Source organism: Rissa tridactyla, chromosome 3 (genome assembly GCF_028500815.1).
Source record: "Rissa tridactyla isolate bRisTri1 chromosome 3, bRisTri1.patW.cur.20221130, whole genome shotgun sequence".
Lineage (NCBI taxonomy): Eukaryota > Metazoa > Chordata > Aves > Charadriiformes > Laridae > Rissa > Rissa tridactyla.
In genome coordinates, this window is record NC_071468.1 from 22,941,789 (window position 1) to 22,962,687 (window position 20,899).

Genomic DNA, 20,899 nt, shown 5'->3' on the forward strand with positions numbered 1-20,899 from the left:
TAAATGTGAATGTTTACATCAATCCATTCAACAAATTAATCATGACACTGTCTTGAAAATCTGGAGGAATGGTACTGCTCTGTCATTGCAGTGCAGTGAACAGGAAACTAATATGACTCCTTAGGATGAAAAAAGTTAAACTAAATAAAGCTAAAGCGTAGGCATGCAAAACCACCCTATAGTTTCTATTATTATTAATTTTACAGAAAGAACTTAAAATCCCATTATACTTTGTGCATAGTGGAACATACTCTGCCCATCTTTCCTTAATCACGTAGTGTACGCTGCCAATGGAACTACGTGACATACCAGTTCGACTGTCAAGGTCCACAATGTGATCGATACACTATGTAGGAAATGCAATGAACATAGCAGCGAAGGGCATACAGTGAATGAATACCTTGTGCAGATCAGGAGATCAGGACACAGCATGTACCAGACGATAGGAAAGAACAGACTGATGTATCCTTCTTATCCTTCCAATTTCCACTGCTGCGCAGTTACTCAAGAGTGCAACAGCTTTTCAAAATACTGATTGCAGAACCAGTTTATAACTAAAAAGGGAGTATTTTCCCTAAGCCATTATACAGGATCTTCTAATTAAGGTTTCAATAACAACTCAGACAGAATTTTTCCTCACAGCCATTTAAAACTTACTTTTTTGTTAATATACCATCTTTTCAAATTATTCCATTTTCTCAAAACATGCATTGGTCCAAATGCTTTTCCCTTGTGTATACAAATCTTTAAGCTGAATTTACTTCATACTATTGGCAGCACAAAATGCTGTGAAGTTAAAATTAATTTTGTAAAAGGTCTGAATTAAACGATGGTGTTTTGTTACCTTAAATATTTGGTTTAATTAAACTTTAGAACCCACACATTATGGATATAGCATAAGAGTAACTACAACAATGAACCTTCTGTTGGCTGAGGAACCGGATCCAAGTATATTGGTTCAACTTTATTAACTCTCAGGTCTATACTAATATAGCTAACCATAGCAGGGAAAATATTTTCACTCCACATCTGTTTGCTGTTGACCCCTTCGTGGAAAATCAGCCCGATTGATTAGCTTAAACAGTGAAAATAGTATTTGGGGGTAACAAAGCTGATCTGGCCCAGAACGGATAACAGAACCCTAACAAATTATTCTGATAGCAGCTTAGCAGCAGTGGTCATTTCTAGCACAGTGTCAGAGCTAAGCTGCTAAGAGAGAAGGCATGTTCTTAATTTTTTCAGCAAGATATAAAAGAGGATGTCTAACCACAGCCAAATACCATTGAAAGTTTTCTCGTGAATGTGATGTGAAAGTATCTGTTATCTTTTGGCACTGCAATTCCCAGCAGACTATATATGCTACCATCTGCGCAGTAATAACTATAGGAAAGCACACTGCTATGTTTTGCCACAGTTAAGCTGCTCCCAGTACTAGAACGAACTCATTTAAGCTGTTATCTCTCTGCTGCAGTGCAGGACAACGTAGACATATCTGTATTCCTTTTACTTTAATATACGGTACTTGGCAACATTTACAATATTCAACATTATGTGATTTAGAAAGCAAACATGACATTATAACTTCTAAAGGGCATCAGCTAAGTTGATTTTCTTTCTCAAGGAATTATGAAACGATTTGACTGAGGTCTACTGCCTGACTCACATTTTTCACTTACTTTCATATAAAAGTCTGCATATGTTTCCAAATAAAATAGTACACTTTGTTCACATTAAAGAGGTTTTATAGTGGCAAGGCAGGGAGAGCTTTTATGTATTGCTGCATTCTGTATAGTAGAGCAGTAATGCCAAATCTCACAACTTCATAGTGATTTTCATGGTACCTGATGGTTTTCTCAAATTCCATATTCATGGAATGGTGTTACCACTTAAGCACCTATGATGTCATTTTTAATGAAGCATAGAACATTATGAAAGACACAGCAAATTAGTGTATTTTTTATATAGCAAATGGAATTATTTTGGGAGAGATCTGACACATTTTTAAATACTGCAGCACTACTTGTAAGCATGTGATTTCACAGCAGTGGCTAATTATCAAACTGAAATTATCAACTAGATCCCAATTTTCAGAAGTGCTAGGAAACCTTATCTCTTATTGTCTTGAAAACTCTGAAGTAATCAACATCCAAAAAATCAGGCATTTTTAGTATGGCATGCAAGAAATTACACTCAGAATTAAAGTCTATTCTCTGAAATTTGTGTTCTGCCATATAAACCAGACTACATTTAATTATGTATTGAGGCATCCAAATATAAATACCTAAAAAGTACATCCAACATTAGGTTCTATTGTCTATACCTAAGCACATAATTTTCTGATCTGAGTACTAGATCCCTTCTTGAGTTTCTAAGCACAATGCTAGATGGTGGTGAGGCCTCCCACCACCAAATACAAAGAGGCTAATGAGTGCTTTTTGGGTGCCATGCAGCTGAAAGATCAAATTAGTCTGCTAGATGAAGCTGTAAACATTTTGCAATCAGCTAGTTAATCAGACAAGAAAAGAACGTTGGAGAATTTTGGAGAAAAGAGGTGGAAAATATTGCTTTTTTTAAATACTGTGTCTTGTTGATTTGGTGTGAAGGCAGTAGGAACTAAGTTGTTCAAGGTAAAACACTGGGATTTAGCTTCACCGTCAAGGATAAACAACTTAATGGATTCATGTAATTATCCCTACAAGGTGAAGAGTCTGAAGAATTTGAAAGGGGGATAATAATACGTAAAAGTTTTGCACAGCTTAAAAAATCATGCTCACAGTATGAGGAACTGTGGCTTTTAAAGGGTAGCATTAATAGAGATGAAGCTCTTTTTTTGATACTGTAATAAAAAGGTACATAAATCAATGCACAAGCTGACAATACATCATAAAAAAAAATATTTTTTTTTTAACTTCTTGTGCACCATAACTGTGCTGAGTTCTGATGCTGATAGTATTTTAAAGGATGTTTGGAAGTGTGTCCAAAATGGCCACAAAAATTATTTTAAGCAGAGAGATAACATCTTGCAATGACCTCCATTGTTTACGTTTAGCAAAAAGATGGCTAGATTAATGTATGGATTGTGAATATTAAAGGAGTTTTCAGTCTAGTAGAGAAGGATATAACAAGAAGCAATGGTTCAAAGATAAAATGAAACTATTTCAATAGGGAAGTATGGGACATACTTTGAACACCAAAGGTAATTAACTCCTGGAGTAGAATAAAAGGCATTTTCTATTTTTTGATGCTCTTAAATCATTGCTCAGCGAGAGCTTAGAGGGCTTTTTATAGATATTGTTATAAATTTGTTATTGATAGATGTGGTATTGGTGATAGATCTGAAGTCACACTAGATAATCTGATTCAAAATAACATTATTTTGAGCATCACTACAACAAAAAATATTTCCACTTTTTTTATTACTCCTCATTACTATTCTAGACTGTAAAAATAGAAGACAATTAGTTTTTCCATTTCCTTTGAGTGTGTACTTAAGAGAACCAACTGCTCTTAGATAACAGAAGAGTCTATTTTCAATGATCTGGAAAACTCCAAAATAATTAACTAATAAAAAATAGGGGGTTTTTAAAATTTTTTTTTTGACATTTTTCTTTTAAAACAACAAAAAAGGTGATTATGAGAGGCTGTATACTGCTTTGCATCTCATGCAATTCTATGACACTTCATGGGATAGGATATACCAACATAAAGGAAAGGACCATAATTTTCCACCATAAAAAAATCTGAAATGTCAAAGAAAGATCAATAAGCCTTCACATCCTCAGCCAAAAATCAGATCATGAAATTGCAAAAATTCAATGCATAGATACCACACTGCTAATAACAAAACACAACTGTGGTTTGGCTCTTTTTAAAGGCCATGACCATTGTAGTCTCTATTTCTCCCACATAAATGGGAAATGAGAAAGGCAGTCTAACTTCAAAAGCCTTCCATTGGGTAAGGCAGTGCCAAAGAACACTCTACTTAATTTGGTCTTCCTTGAAATTCCTGCTATCTCTGAGTATTTTGTTAAATTGTGAGGTATACTATTTATTTAATAAGGAGTTACAAAGTACGATCAATTTTCTAGTTGCCCTCAGACACACTATCTTACATTATGATAAAAGAAAGTGTGGTGTTAAATCAAACAGACTTTCGTGCATTAATTAAAAAATAAATTGACACTGATGTCTTTTGATTTTCTTTTGTTTCTTTGGAGAACTCAAAAATAAGCTACATTCCAGCACATTCAAAGAAAGCTATATATGTAAATTAAGTATTCACTGACATATCTGTTGGATAGCAGAGAGCAAGCTTAGTTACATAAATGTTTGTACACAAATGGCTTCTACAAATAAAAGAAATATCTGATTTTCTAATGTAACACATAAATTCATACATTTAAATTTTATGCTTCGTTATTAAACTGGAAGTTACACACCAAAAAGAACCATCACCTTGTTTTAATGACAAAAGAACTGCTTTAAGTAAGTTCAGTAAATGGCACATAAAATTTGTCATACTTCTAATGACCTAAACAGCTGAAATGACTAGTTCTACAAACAGCACATGAAAAATATGTATGTACTTTTTCATGAGTCTTCAGTCTTCAAGCAGTAAAGCTCTTCCCTGATAACCTAGTATAGCCTGTATATAGATAGCCTGTCATATCTCCACAATTAGATAAAACCAGAACTGCTATAATTTAATCAGTTACAACCTGAAAATTATATTTTGAAAATCAAGTTTATTAATATGTAATCTTTAGGTAATCATATTTATCCTCCTAATTTACACAATATTTATGATACTCTACATGTCCTTGAAATAGGGAACAGGGACACTACAGTATGAAAAAGTGGCCTAGCTGCTGGAGTTCATAAATTTTGTTCAGCTTTGGATGAGTTCAAAGAATTGCCATGTAAGAAAAGCCTTACAGAGGGAATTTATCTGATTATGGCAGTAATAATTACCCAGCTGTTTATTGCAGATAGAGAAATAATTCATGTAGGCAATAGGCCGTGGTGGCAATGACACTCCGCATTTAGTAAATATGCAAACTGTTCACTTCTAATTAACCAAGCTAGAGGATGCCCTTATTAAATGTATAAACTAAAAGTGCCTTCCTGACAAGTGATGAATTGTTACATTGCACAAACTCTTGCCACAGAATTACTGGAGTGAACTTGGGGCTTAACTTCATTAAGAGATCTTGTGGGATAGTTAAATGAGGATGGACAGCATAACAAGACCTACCTGACAGTCAATGATATGTTAGAGCTTAATGAAACTGTACCTCTTCCCCTTTTCTACTTATTTTACAGTAAAGAGCCTACTTCAGGCAAAATATAAGGCTGTGAAGTCTGTCTATATAAGACAATATAAAATGCTAACATTAGTCAGTCTTTGTCGGCAGAAAATGTGTTATGAGCTGTCAGTAATTCTAAGACACCTATTTCGAAATAAAAATTCTATCCCAACACCACAGTGCCTTCAAAGCTCACAGGTATAAAACTATTGTTATTCTACAAAGCTGTGTTGTCACATCTGTTTTATTCTACCTTCACCAAAAGTAATCAGCTACACCACACACTATTTGGTCCAATGAGTGACTGCAAGGATCTCAAATTTCTTTCTACACACTCAGATTAAAAATTTTCCTTTGGATGCAAGGGAAATAAGGCTTAATGTTATTCCTAACGGTGTGTTTAGCGCTATACAAAAATAAAAGAGAAAATACAGCCTTCATATTTTTGAAGACTACAATATAACCAGTTACTCGTGTTACTTATTCATGTTTATGTGCAAAACTTGATCTATATTACACAGACCTAGCTAAAAACATGGTAAGACTGCTTTTACTACTTGCTCAAGAGAGACATGAATAGAATAAGGCACATGAGGTATGTCTAGCTGAATCTGCAATGGAAATTCAGCTTACTGTGTAATCACAAGGGTTCCTACCTTAACCTCACTGCATTCAGAAAGTGCTTTCCTATGGAGTTAAAACACGGTATTGCCTGCTTTATAGCTTTAGCCAGTTCATTTCAATTTCACACTCAAACTAGAAAGACAAGAAGCCTGTCTAAATTGTCCTGTTTTGCAAAATGTGTCATTAAAAGCCTGTAGGTATATAAGCAGATATGCTGTATGAAAGTATATATGTAAATTAAACTGTGTTAATATGTATAAAGGTAGGCAAAGAGAAGACCTAAAAATGGACTGACTTCTCAAAGAAGGTTTTTATGCTCATAATCTGTGAAGAAAGCTGGATTTATGGACAACATGTTTCAGAAGGAACAACCATCACAAAATACATGGCTGTAAAGAATGTTTTAACCAGATGTGAGTCTCTTTAAAACGTATAATTTTAAAGCTTTTCTCTGGTCTAACTCCCACTTAAGTTAATATCACCATCTTAATATTGTTCAATGGAAACTGGGTCAAATCACAGAGAAGAATCAAGTAACTCGTTTTTTCTCTTATTCATCCTAGCATCAGGTTTGTAGCTATGGAAGCTCTATGGAAGTAGCTGGGATCCTCAATGGATTACCATCCTAAGTTTCCTACAAGATCTAGCAGTTATACCTAACATCCTCTGGAAAAGACTTAGATGTCTCAATGGCTATGGCTATGTGCCATAGCACTCAAAATTAATATTTAAATACAAGAAAGCATATTTGGCACTTGTCTCTATTTCTATGGCTCCCAAAGAAAGCTGACCGGGTAAGTTTACATGCAGAAAATTCTAAGTACAGGTAAATAAGTTAAAAAGCATAATGTCTTTCCTCTAGATATCTTTGAAGACAAGGAAAAGAAGACAGCTTGAAGATAAATTAGTTAATTAAATATCAAGTGAAAGACAACATTACAAAAATGAGTTTTTTATTGTGGCAAGAATTCCAAGGAGCTGTCTGAAAGGCTTTGACACTAATTGAAAATAGACTACAGAATCAATTGCTTCTGCAGTCAATGAGGAGGAACATTTTAATTGAATTATAAGACAATATATACATTCTTCAAAATACTTTGACACTTGAGAAAATGGCCAGCACCTGGACTTATCTTTATCAGAAAGGAACAGACAGATGGAAGCTGAGTAAGTTCTGCTCATATTACTATGACAACAGATTATTTATTTCAAGCCCACTTCATGGAAAACAGCAATACCTCAAAAGTTTTAAGAAGGAAAGTACTTGTCATGTTAAAAGTAAACAGACCTCAGTAATGCTATAGTAATCAAGAATAAGCTAGATACTCTTACTCTTTTCAGTACTACATGCTCAGGCATATTTGCAGAAAAGCTAAACACTGGATTATATCACCAGCAACATGTAACACTACTGTATCTTGCTCTTCATTAAGATTATAAAAAATCAGACTGCATAAAGGATTTGTGAATATACATATTGCCAAGGAAATGATTTTTATCACTTTGCATTTTCTGTTTCCCTGGCATTTCTTGAACACCGAAAAGCTTTACGATGACTATGATACTAAATCCGCTGATAGAAGAGCTAGTCAAACTTGGATGAAAGTCACACTCTTCAGGGCTACTCTCAAGGCTTTTTCACTACTAAGGCAAACAACAATGGAAAGAATTTGGTGTCAATCCTCTAAATGTGTGAAGTTCACAATTTATAATCATAAAAGTGTTTACGCACACTATGATGCTTGCTAAAGCTAGACTCAGGTCTTAGTTTGCTACCTTTAAGACATGGTTTATTCAATCGCCAAGAAAGCTAAACTACCTTCCTTGATTACGCAAGAGCCTCAATGCCAGTACTTTGCCAGTGCTTTGTTAGTTTTCTGATATGACTGTCTTACTGAGTTCTGGGCCTAGGGAAAAATTCAAATGGTGCCATTCATCAGTAAATGGAGCACTACATCCCAAAATCTTATCTCTAGTTGCACACCTGACATGTAGCAAAGTTGCTTTGCTGTAGTTTAAAGGCCAGTGTGTAGATAACCTTAGTCAAAAACTGCAAGTTAATCACTCAATTGGGCAACTGACATCATCCATAAATTCTTCTGATATAATGGCACCAGCACGCTAATTTATGTGAAGTGATGTCCATTTGCTTATCATAGATTGGAAACTATTTCACATAAAACAAAATTCTAATGCATCATACGGAGTTATAGCCTATGCTAATTGCTTTTGGCATATTTCACCTTGTAACCATTTTGACAGCTCTTAGAGATGTTAAATGCAGCTTTAAGAATGTTTGGAAACAAGGTATCTTCTCTTAAAATTAAATACACTAGCTTCACCGAGAAGTAATGGAATTGATTTTAATGCATGCATTTATATATGCAACCCAACTAATCCATATTCAGACCGAATACAGTATGCATTAGTATCTAAATAAATAAATAGATGAAGACTTGCTACTAAAATCTAAATAGTAAAATTTTTGAAAATAAATATTTAAGAACATGTTTCCTACCTGGTTGGTTTAGAACTTCCGAAATCTTTTAGGAAAAACAGAATTCGGGACCAATGAACTAATTTCATCATTACACTGAAGCTAAACTGTACAAATGTCAAGAAAAATCTGAGTATGACCTTATGTAGACAGAGTTCAGGGTTCAAATTCATTCTTTTGCCATCTGTCCAGGGATTCTTCAAATCACTTCTCAACTCAACTACTAGCGACTCTACTGAGGACATCATCAGCCATCACACAATTGGTTCTGTAGCAGTGGGAAGTAATGGGAACACTGGAGGAAAACCCACCCACTCTTCAGACTGGGACCCAAAGCTGACAGTTATCTTCAGTTCATACAAAAACAGTGCCTTAAGTTAGGATAAGCAGTCTGTTAAGTGAGCGCAAACTCACACATAATATGACTATTATTATTTAATTATATTTTAGGTCAATTTCTGTTAAATCAATTTCTGTTAAACTTAATTACATCCCTCTATGGCTTTAAACTGGGGCAGCTTCTATTAAGTTTACTTTCTCCTGGGGTTTTCACAGTAAAGACAAATGATAAAGGTCTGGCTACTAAATGAGGGCAGCTATTAAATAAGGACGGCTTGTATTAAAGCTGAATGGTAAAGATGTGGCTACTGGTTGAGAAAACTCCTTAGCAAGGGAAGTGTCTTTTATTTAAAAAAAAAAAAGAGGGTGAAGGAGGAGAGAGAAGGAAATAAATTTTGTTCAATAACTCTTATAAGATACTCTTATAAGAAACTAACAGAATGTCCAAAGTTTCACGGCAACTTCCTCTGAAGTTTCTCTTAGAAACTAGTGATAATTTGATACAGGATCCTCCTTAATGAAAGAGAAGAAAATTAGGCACAGCCCCTGGTACTGGACCAAGAGGTAAAAACAAATCTCAGAAGGACTTGCAATGTGATTTCAGGTAGTTGTTGATAAATAAAAATTCTGTCAGCATTATTCGAGAAGATAAGACTGAGAACCATATATTGTAGTTCAGTTTGGAATTACATCATAATTCGTGAAAGAATACAGTTTAAACAAACTTCTGAAATTATAAACTTCTAGTGTGCATTTTGTTGCGTGGTTTTGGTTTTTTTTTCAGGGTGGGTTGGGGAGTTACACCAATATAGAGTTCTTAAAATCTGTCTCTGTTTTACTCTGGTTCTATGCTTTTTCAGGAGAAACTTGTTTTTTTACTAGCCCTTACACTGCACTAATGCATATATTCTAAAGAATAAAGCTATAAGACAAATAAGAAAAAAATGCGTTACTTCATATATCATGTTGTGTTGTTTTGGGGTGTTCTAGAGATATGAAACACTCAAAGCCAGCCTAATCTGAGTGCACAAGCATATTAGTGGTTCTGTCCACCGACATGTGAATTTCCATAATGCTGATGCTGGAATAACACCCAGCCATTTCGTAAAAGCACTCCTTTAATTTCAGACAGTTCCTGGTGTTTTTTGCAATGAACAGTTGCAGTAATTTCATATACACAAAAATGTTTATGAACAATGAGGTTATACTCTTCCACATTAGATGTGATGGCTGATGAAAATATGCAGGGAATCTCTCCTCTGTCTTGTTCACTGTTCCTCATAAGAAACACAGTGGAATACCTTGGGGCCAAAGTAGTTGGCAGCAATTTAGACCAATGACAGGAAAAATCTGTTTGGCTGAGGGCTTACGCCTGATCTTCACTAAACATCTGTTAGATTTCATAAGAAGAATGTTGAAGATAATGTACATATTAGTTTTCAAATGTACCCCAGTGAAGAAATTACTGTCGTGAATCTTGATTGCACTTGAGAACTGATGCATTTTTAAAACTGAAACAATATGATGCATTTGAGCAAATTTGCTCAAAAATTCATTTTTAACTCGTTTTTAATTTGAAAGATGTATTTTTTAACCTGAAAGACATATATTTCTGTGAACTCTGGAAGAGAGAACTCAAATATATCAGTTGCCAGGTAAGAGATCACACAGATCAACTTTGACAGATTTTTACGTACCTGAAGCTATATTGTTCAGTTTACCTGTTAAAGAAAAACAGCACAGTAGTATTTCTTGATTAAAATACCTAACTAATGCACAGGCCTTATGGTTTTTAATGACCTGGAACAAATACTAGGGAATTTGATGAACCTGTCAAAGTACTGAAAGACAAATATTTTTGTAGTCCTCCAAAGTTAGATGTGCCCAGCAGAGATCTATTGTGGGTGCGGGGAAAAAAAATACAAAGCTCCTATCAATCTGCATTCAGTACAGAGAGAATACCACTTGCTAACTTGTTTTGTTCACACACATCAAAGGTCAATCTAACTGACACTTTATGAGCCTTGTTCCAGGTTTAGGCAGGAAACGGAGAGGAGTGATAAAACTATTATGAACAAAGCAGCAGGTTGTCCCACTGCAGTTCATCCAGTTATAATCATTTTAGACCAGAAAATTATGGCTTCATTTACTTTCCAGGATCTGGTCTAGTCTTCCTAGGGTTTTACCTTTTCAAAAAGAGAACATATTTCAAGGATTTCAGAACACAAAGGTACAGCTGAAGACATGGCAGGTTTTTTAAGTCTGGTTTTGCTGAGTTATGCTCTAACTTTCTGCATAGAATACTTTTAAATGAATACTAATGAGAGATTAGAGGTAGGGGGTCATCAGTATTCTTCATTATATGTAACAATGTAATACACAAGTTATAATTCTATGACAAAGAGGATGTAGCATCAGCTATAGTTGTGGAAAAATAATATAGATTAATAAGCAGCATCCAAAAAAGTTGGATAATTCTTTTCTTTTTCATATATAACCTGCATATGCCATTTTCTCTAATAGCCTTCTAGATGAATTGTTTTTGCCATGTGATCTAGAGGAGACTTCCATAAATACTTTTTCACTAGGCTCCCTTGTATTTTTATGCTTCAGAAAGCAAAGATTTTTCTCAGGCTTTCTGAAGAGCAAAAACTGGACGAATTTTGTCCAACATCCTTCCACTTACAACAAGAAAGTAATGATCACAACCATCCAGTATTTTGTCTGTTTGTTTCCACTGATATCTGAAGAAATAGTCATGGATCAAGACATCAAATGTGCTAGAGGGAAATAATTACCTCTAGTTTAGAGAACTTTCAACTTAAGTACAGGGAAAGACAAGGGATGGATAGGAGAAATAGAGTAGGAACACATACCAACAACAGTTCTAGTCAGAAATCTAAGCCGCGAATTAATCTCTTCTGAAACTATGAAAAGAGTCTGCTTCACTATGTCCACCCCAGTATCTTTCACAATTAATAGTCATAGTATGATTCATGCATGTAACCTGGAGCCAAATCTGCACTTTCATTTATTGTCAATAATCAATTTTCAAACCACATTTAGGGCATAATAATCTATGAGTTCTGAGCATAGGTGAAGGGACAAATTCGTTTTTATGAAAATGGTATGAACCCAGAGTACGTCTAATTAATTAAAAAAAAATTATTATGGATTCATAATAGTGTAAATGAGAACAGAAAGTGGCACAACATGCACAGGCTTAGGATAAAGAGAATGGTGACTGATACATATATATTTGATAATGGAGAGGACCCTACACTCAAAGAAATAGTTTAAATAGTGCCGTAAACTTTTTACAAATGAAAGAAGAGGAAATGAATGCTTTACCACGTCGAGTTGTTATCTTTACCTGACAATCTCATTATTCACAGAAATGGCTTCCAGGTATTTCTTCAGTGCGTAATAATTATGGATATATTTCCGAACATAATAGCCTCGCCATCTTTTCTGAATCTAGAGGAAATAAAAATTTGCTTAGTATATTTCAAATCAAAAGTTTGTATGCATATCAAATATCTGTTGTATTTCCCAAATAATATGGTTTTCTTAAAAGTGATATCAAGTAGAAGCACCAATATGTTTCAATGAAGGAAATGAGGGTAGGATGTAACATATTGTAGTCAAATGGTGATATGAATTTACTATTAAATGCCAACATTAAAAAAATAATCTCAAGCTTTAAACCACTGCTTATATTGAGGTGTGTCAATGAAAAGAAGCGTCTGCTACTTTAAAGTAAAAATTAGCATTCATTCTCAACTGATGGCACCTTGTGGTACAGTTGTGATTATCTCTTCATGTGAGATTTAGCAAGAGAATAAGTATCACAGGAAAGCTTTCAGAAAGTCTTTGAGTGGTGTGTCACCAAGAAAATAAAATGATGCACTAAAGCTATTAGGAATAAGATGATACTCATTATTTTTAGATTTAGTACACTCTCCTATTTCCCTCTTGTGCATCACCATGTATTTTCCTCTCTTCTTAAAGTCTCAGAACTAATTAAACAGTTGGTATTTTCCTTTATCAGCGTGGTGGTGTTTGTTTGGGTTTTTTTTAAATAAAAAGGGTTTCGACCTTTAGACATTGTTATTATATGAACAAATAATAGTTATGTGACCAGCTGAACATGGGAACAAGACATGTTAAGCACCAGAAATGCTTCTTTGCACTAGCTGATAGTGAATTTCATACTGTTTGGAACTCTACTTTCTCATACACAACCTTATTGGGTTAAAAAGGGATACAGAAAGAGCAAAGAATGAGTATGCCTTCAGAGATCTGGGATTAAGCAAAATCCTTTGCATGTGAATAAGGATCTTAGCTTTGTTTTTCTGTTTGGCTTCAAAATTTCTCAACAAGAGCAACTTGGCTCCCGTATAGCTGTGTGCTCATTAATGCAGGATTATGGTCCCTTTGAAACTCTTTCTGACAGTCTTCACCTCACAGTTATAAATGCAGAACTGGAAATTTCTGTGTTAAAGGATCAAAACTCAAACTGAAAGACAAAAGACTCAAATTGTATAAAGCTATAATTATCTCCAATGGGCTCGGTGTACCAATTAAATGCCGCATTCTACCTTTATTTACACCACATTCTGTTCAGAATGACCTCACTGATTTCAACTGAATAGAACATAAGTAAGAAAAACCACATTATGTCTTAAAATATTTTATGCTAGATTTCTGTATGTCACAAAACTGAACACTAATCTTTTTGGAAAAGAACATTTTACACAAAGCTTCTGATGATGTTCTTATTTTCAGTGTGAAAGTTCCAAAAGCTTGCTTTTACACAGAAGTATAACACATTACGACTATATTTCTTTTTAATTCCAAGGTGAATGTTTAAAAAATTCTTGGAAAAAAAGAGACAAGTGTGTATGCCCTTCAAAGTAATTAGCAAGTTTCAACAGTGATTGGTACAAAACAATTATTGTCATTGATCAGCACTGAACAGATAATTTTAAACAAAGTCATTGTGTGCTCAGCAGATTACAGCTTGTTAACGGGCAAGTTCTAAATGACCTCTTAAGCTAGTCAAATCAATGATGCATATTCCTCATTAAGTAACATCAAAATGTAAGTGGTCTTATAAATAATGTTTATTTTAAGCACTAAAACAAATGGCAAAACCTTGATATATCAAAAGCCATCTGCTCATGGAAATATTTTTTTCCATAGGATTACTTTTGTTGATGAAAATTTATAGCAACCTTAAATTTTTTAAGGGAGAGCATCATATTCTGACCTAGTATTCAAAACTGAAATTGATTAAAACAAGTTCTCTGATTTAATTTAAAAAGGTGAGACTGATAGTTCTGCTTACAAATAAATGCAACCCAGGAAGACAGAGATGTAGACCGATTTCAAAACTATGAGCATGTGCATGTCCTCAATGATACTTAAATTGCCAGAACCAAATATGCCTTTCTAATCAGTGACTATAAACTGAATTAAATATTTTAATAACATGATGAGGCAAAACTAAGTGATTAAGTAGAAAAACGTACACAGTTAGCGTTATATTTTCAGAACACTGAAGTATATTAATCATGAATCAAGCTCACAATGTGTGAATATGAGGCACTGTTGGCTTAGGAAACCTAAAGTCTGGCCACATATCTTCTGTGCAGAAACTCAACAGGCCTTGTTCTCTATTGTCCTGGACCTTAGTTAGCTCTTCAAAAAACAGATGACAGCAAAAAACTCTCATTCAATGTTTCAGAATGGTAGCATTCTAAATCTGCTATGCAGATATAGCTGCACAAGATTTAGACAGAGGAGAATCAGATTCTGACATTTGCAGCTAAATAAAGATCTGTTCTATTGTTTTCTACTGATTTAAATTTCCATTAAAGACATGACTGAAAAAATGGTACTTTGAAGATTTATATCACCTAATGATTCAACATTATATTTCCATTACAAATGAATGGGAACACATTCAATTTCTTTTAAAAATGAAAGACCAAATGCAAAACTCCATTTGACTAGAATACATAATTACATCTGAAATTTGGTCTTCAAATGCCTTCTAAAAGTATACAGCCAACTTTTAAGAGCTGGCTTGCGCCTTGTATTTTCTCACTGATTTCAGTTGCATGAAACTGTGGCACACTTTCAAACTAACTAACTAAGGAATACACTTAAACCAAAAAAAAGTGCATTTCTGAGAAATTGGATTGCTATTAAACACCTTCAGCTCTCTAACATGCACCAATTCATAGAATCATAGAATGTATTGGGTTGAAAGCGACCTTTAAAGGTCAGCTAGTCCAAGCCCCCTGCAGTAAGCAGGGACATCTTTAACTAGACCAGATTGGTCAGAACCTCATCAAGCCTGGCCTTGAATGTCTCCAGGGATGGGGCCTCCACCACCTCTCTGGGCAACCAGTTCCAGTGCCTCACCACCCTCATTGTAAAGAACTTTTTCCTAATGTCTAATCTAAACCTACCCTGCTCTAGTTTAAAAACATTGCCCCTCATCCTATCGCTACATACCCTTGCAAATAGCCCCTTCTCAGTTTTCTCGCAGGTACCCTTCAGGTACTGGAAGGCCGCTATAAGGTCTCCCCAGAGCCTTCCCGTCTCCAGGCTGAACAACCCCAACTCTCTCAAATGTAACATTCTATTTTGTACCTTTGAGAGAATCAGCACTGAGTCAAAAAACTGATGGGAACACACATCTCTTTTGAGTCTGAGTTATCCTGGAACCAGAAAGGCCACAAAATTAAAATCTATTCTGAGAATCCTCCCCTCTACAGGAGTTTCTTTGGGTTACTCGCCATTCCCACTACATTCCACATTTGGTAGAATTCAAAAGGTAAGATGCCTTGCCTAAAAAGATATAGGCCTCTGAAGTAAAGCGCATTTAGTCCACAAAATAGAAGAATTAGGTAAGATAAAAAGATTTCATACCAAGTTTTATCTCATGTCCTTCCCATGTTTGTTTTACGTGTTGGTTTAACTGCAGTTTCAAACTTCAGGAGAAAAATGCATATTTCCAGTTAAATATATTTTGCAGTTTTCCCCATAATAAACTTCATTTGCTGTATATTTATTAAAGTGCAACGACTGTTTATATTTTTCTTCATCTAGCAAAATTCACTCATCATCAATGAGATCAGCGCAGTTCCACCTCTACGTTTAGGCAATGAATTGTCCTGTGCTCTCTGAGTAACTCTTTTGAGATTCGGTACATCAAATATCATGCACTAACAAAAGAAAAAGCACAGCCACATCAATGAACACAAAAGCTCTGTATTTGTCAGAATTATAAATATATGTCTACATTGTAAGAATACTCGCAGATAGAATGTTTGGGGGTTTTATCAGTACGGTATATGGTACAATGACCGTTTAAGTGGGGCAAGATGCATGCAGATGCCTTAAATTCAGCTACAGTTTTCAAATACAACACAGACTACTGTGTGTAACTTTAATTTTTAACCATGTACTATTTCCCGCTGTTGCCATCAGCATATCAATCAAGTGTATATTATTCTGGTTTGCTCATTTTATTAAAAGCAAATTCGGAGCACAATTGACTTTTCATTTGTTTAACAAGTGAAGAAATATTTACCCTGACAGCCATTTCATTGTAGAAATTCATCTTCATAATAAAATATGCTGTCTGTGAATCAAGGAAAAAAAAAAGATGGCATATATTTCAGTTACTCAAAGACAGTGCTCCTATTTTTACATATAAAAGATAAGAATCTTTATACATAATACATAATAAGAGTTCTAGTCTTAGAGAGAATAAAATCAAACTTTGTATTGAAGAGATAGGCTTCCTAATACATAATGCAGGCTTAACCAGAAAAATCTATGGTAGTCAAACTAGGAGCTAATGGAGATATATGATCATAAAATGCTCTCCGCTGAGTTTGATAATCAATGGTGCTCTACTGAGAGTAGAATAACAAAGCAGAAATATTCACAAGTGCTGGTGACACGTAGTATTGTATGATTTATTCACTGGGGTTCTTTTAGCCAAAACTCACAGAAACATAAAAGGAATTCATATTTCAAGACGTCTGGTTTAATGAAAAATTCAAAGAAATGCTGTCTTCAGTCGAAATCATTCAAGGATACGGATGCAGTGATGGAGCAAAATTGTGCCTTCCAACCATCTGTACTAAATGTTATGTACTTAGCTGCCTCCCGAGTAATCCTTGGGAATTTTGTTTCATTTAATATTCATTTTAACATCATAAAATCATAAATACAATGATACCATGTTACAGTGAATCCCCTGATATAGAAAACATTTCCTAAAGTCCTGGTTTCCTTCCAATAAAGTAGAATTCCTCTCATAGTGAACGAATCCCCTATTATACTAAGTAATCACTTGGCAGCATAGGTTATTTTAATGGATACATCACTTTAAACTAAGCTTTCACATCTGTTCCGCCCTCTAATTACAAATGCAAAATGAACATAATTCACAATTGTATCATAAAAAGTAAAATATAAGTACTTTGAATGCAAGAGTATGTCCTTTATTTAGCACAACATGCAGCTTTTATGTGTTTCTCATGTTTTAGACACAAATCAAAGGCAAAAGTGCTTTCCCCTGATATAGTGATTTTCTCCCCCATGGCAAACAGGAATTCACTATAAAAGGGTTTCACTGTAATTAGTGTTATTTGAATTGCCTAGTCTGATCCAAAGCAAATTGTCTGTGGAGAGCAGCAGGACTGGATTATTTATCAACAGTCTGGGCAATTAAGAAACAGTTGGCTGCAATATGTTATTTACAAATGAACACAATGATGCTACTTCATTTTAAATTCTCTTTCTTCATTACATTAAGCAAGGCATAATTCCTGCAGTTTAATTAAGGTGCATTTTAAATGCTCACTTTAATATCCTACCAATCTACTAATAATGGAAACAGTAGAAAAGATATTCCTTATATGAAAGAAAAATGCGGGACTGCTAAATTTCAAAAAAGTTCCATGTATATGTGTAGATGTATACATGTCTATATGTGAGGGAATCTCCGCCCCAAAGGTATGAATTAGAATTAATAGTGGACTCTGTCTCCCCTTTTGTCTCCATAAATGCTTTCTGAGTGATACTAACTGTAGATAGCTAATACTGGAATGAAATAATGGTTGGCAGGTCTAAGTATATTCCTAAACTGTTCAATTAAATTGATACAATTTTGCTTTGAAGCTCATCTTTTCTTTCTTTGGAAGGGAATGTATGAGTTGCTGCACCACCAAATACATAAAGTACATTTTTCATGGAAATTCCTGAGCTTAAAAATGATCATCAGAATTCTGTTCATCAATGATTAAATTAAACAATCTCACATCTTTTTGTTTATTCTTCTCATATTTGAAGGCTGTGAGCACTTAGGTCTGAACCCATTCCATTTCACTGAAAAATCTAAATTGGAGACCTAACGTCATTATGATCTTTATATCATCCATAGTGAAAGACAGTGGGACCACTTTCCCTCTGAGCTTGGCAAAGTATTGAAGGGATCTGCAATTGCATCTGTATCTACTATTTACAGAGCTAGTCAATGGCAACCAGGGTCCTAACTTGCATACCTCACTTAGGAGTGAGAAATCCGAGCCTTACCCTACCACTACCTATCAAAAGTCATCCAAATGCAGAATTGCTCATAATTGAAACTACATGATCTTTAAGATCCCTTCCAACCTAAACCATTCTCTGATTCTATGATATAACTGTCTTACTACCTTATCATTGTGCCAAAAGCCAGAGCCTGTATCACCATCTAGGTTCTTTTGCAAATGGATCTCTTTTCTCTGTTTTCTAATCCTGATTAGAATAATAAATACTAGTTCTCCTATTACAAGTGATGGAGAATATATTCATTCCTATTCACAAAAGCAAAGCCATAATTTAGTGCTTCAACCCAAGTCTATATTTATGTGCTTTCCTAGTAAACAAAAGACTCTTTCCTGAACAGGGGCCTTTCTGGAGGAAGACTCCTTTCTTATGCTTAAGTGGAATTTCCTGCATTTCAGCTTGTGCTTCTCATTCTTTCACTGGGTGCCAATTCCAAGATGACACTGTCAGGCTGACCCTCTGGAAAGAATTCTCTTGCCATCTCACCTCCACTTCTGATCCATGAAGTCTTTGTATCTGTCTCTGATGTCAATATAAAGGTCTCCCTACTAGTTTACTTTGTCTATGATTCCAAAATATATTTGAAGCCTTTTGTCTATAAACTGTTGTACTACTTTCTCCTTTTCTGTTCAAAAACATGTTTCGGGATCACCTACAAATGTGATCTGATCCTGATTGGTGTTTCCTTTTTCTTCAAACAGTTAATACAAAGTGACAAATTCAAATGAGAACCAAAATTTGATTAAGAGTAGATTAAGAGAAGGAACCAACACATGGCCTAAGTTGGGAACAGGCCCTTTTTTTTAATATATAGAGCAAATAGGCATTTGTTTAATTCCTATTGGTCTGGGCCTATTTAAAACTGGTTACTATTTAGGGTGGTGTCAAACTACATCACATAAGATATTCACTTTTTTCAACTGCATCTCCTTCCAAAGTGAGCTGAAAATATGTCCATCATGCATGCCGGCTTCATATAACAATGAAATGCTAAAATTCCCTTTGCTTTAACAAGTGATTTCTTGACTTTGACATATATTGTAAAAAGAAAGAGTGACATACAGTTTGATTCATGTTCCAGTGTTTGCCTGGTTTTAAAATTCATCCTTTCCTGAAAGTATGAATTTTCAGAATCCAGAATGACCCATGTAACTAAGTTCTTAAGAAAACTATAGGAGCACAGTTCTTAATTTTGGTTTGAGATTAATATTAGGAAACAAAGCTTTATACCAAAGCACCTATATTTAGAATATAGAAAGGCACATAACTTTAGTCATATAAACACCATCAATTATTTTTTTTTAAACTTAATATATTTTAACAACCAAAGGAAGAGGCACTAGAGGAGTAACAAATGAAATACTAGTAGTGATGCACATATGGACAGGCAATCTGATGAGCCTCAGCCTTTGTTATTTTCCGCATCAGTACCACTCACATTTCACAATTTTGAATATAATCATTAAAATGATTTATTATCAAGTAATCATGGGTATTTTGTGCATATGCTTTGCCTTGTTTGCTGGCAGCAGATACCAATCCAATCATTATCAGTGGACAAATTTTAAAGTGACCAATTTTTTCTGTATTTAAGGAAGTATCATGTCAAACATACTGTGTTTCATAATCAGGAGTCATTACAACAGTTATTAGCAAGAGTTCAATGCAAACACTAACTGATCCTTTAACTTAAAAGTTGCATTAAGCTGCTGAGAAGATTTTTATTTCTTTTTAAAATATTCCAAATTCAGCCATTGACTGAGTAAAGGCAGTATAACAATGAATATAGGGCATGAACTTGAATTTTATATTTAAGTTCACCACAAAACAAACAATACTGAATATAGAGGTCGAAAGGGAGAAAAAGGTGCCTTTTCATCTGCTACTTGTATGGCTTTCAGGTTAGCTTCCAATCAAGCTGTCCTATTTAGTCCTCTCCAACCAAAGAGATGTCTCTTTTTTATTTTTTTCTTTTTTTTGGACTCGTTTGTTTTGACTGAAATACAACACTTTAACTTCAATAAAATTAATCAAGAATAAATGACTAACAAATTTAAATCTATTGTAAAATATTAACATAACTTGATAAATTAGTGAAGCAAACTACATATTAAAAACTTAATTGTTTTATGTTAAAGGCAAATTAGTCTCTTCTTAATCTCCTAAACTTGTTAACAGAGGTTTTAGCTTGTGTGCTACCATACACTTTTGCTATCTTCAAGTCTGTCAAGGGATTAGATTGACTGTGATCTGCCATGTGCCTTAAGGCAAAACCTCAAATACTTCAAGGTTCATTAAGTAAGAAATTTAAACCACTAAAATATAGAACAGCAATGTGTAGACACATTGGCTTATTTTATTTTCAGAGTTAAAAGTTCTACCAGGAAAAAAAGCATCTTGAAAAGCTCCAATCCTGCAATTAGCATCGTGTGGGCAGGCTTCTGCATGAGCAGATCTCATTGCTGGTTTGGGGACTAATACTCCAGAGCTACAACCA

General features: G+C 34.6%; 1 protein-coding gene across 1 annotated transcript in view; it reads right to left on the reverse strand.

The window, feature by feature from the left end:
* The window catches only part of SPATA17 (spermatogenesis associated 17), an 86,645-nt gene that overhangs the window by 58,543 nt on the left and 7,203 nt on the right, over window positions 1–20,899 (reverse strand). The window contains exons 4-5 of the mRNA XM_054196585.1: window positions 16,373–16,423; window positions 12,140–12,243 (exon numbers count right to left, since the gene is read on the reverse strand). Of these exons, the coding sequence (XP_054052560.1) occupies window positions 12,140–12,243; window positions 16,373–16,423 (155 nt within the window). The remainder of the gene's footprint in view (window positions 1–12,139; window positions 12,244–16,372; window positions 16,424–20,899) is intronic.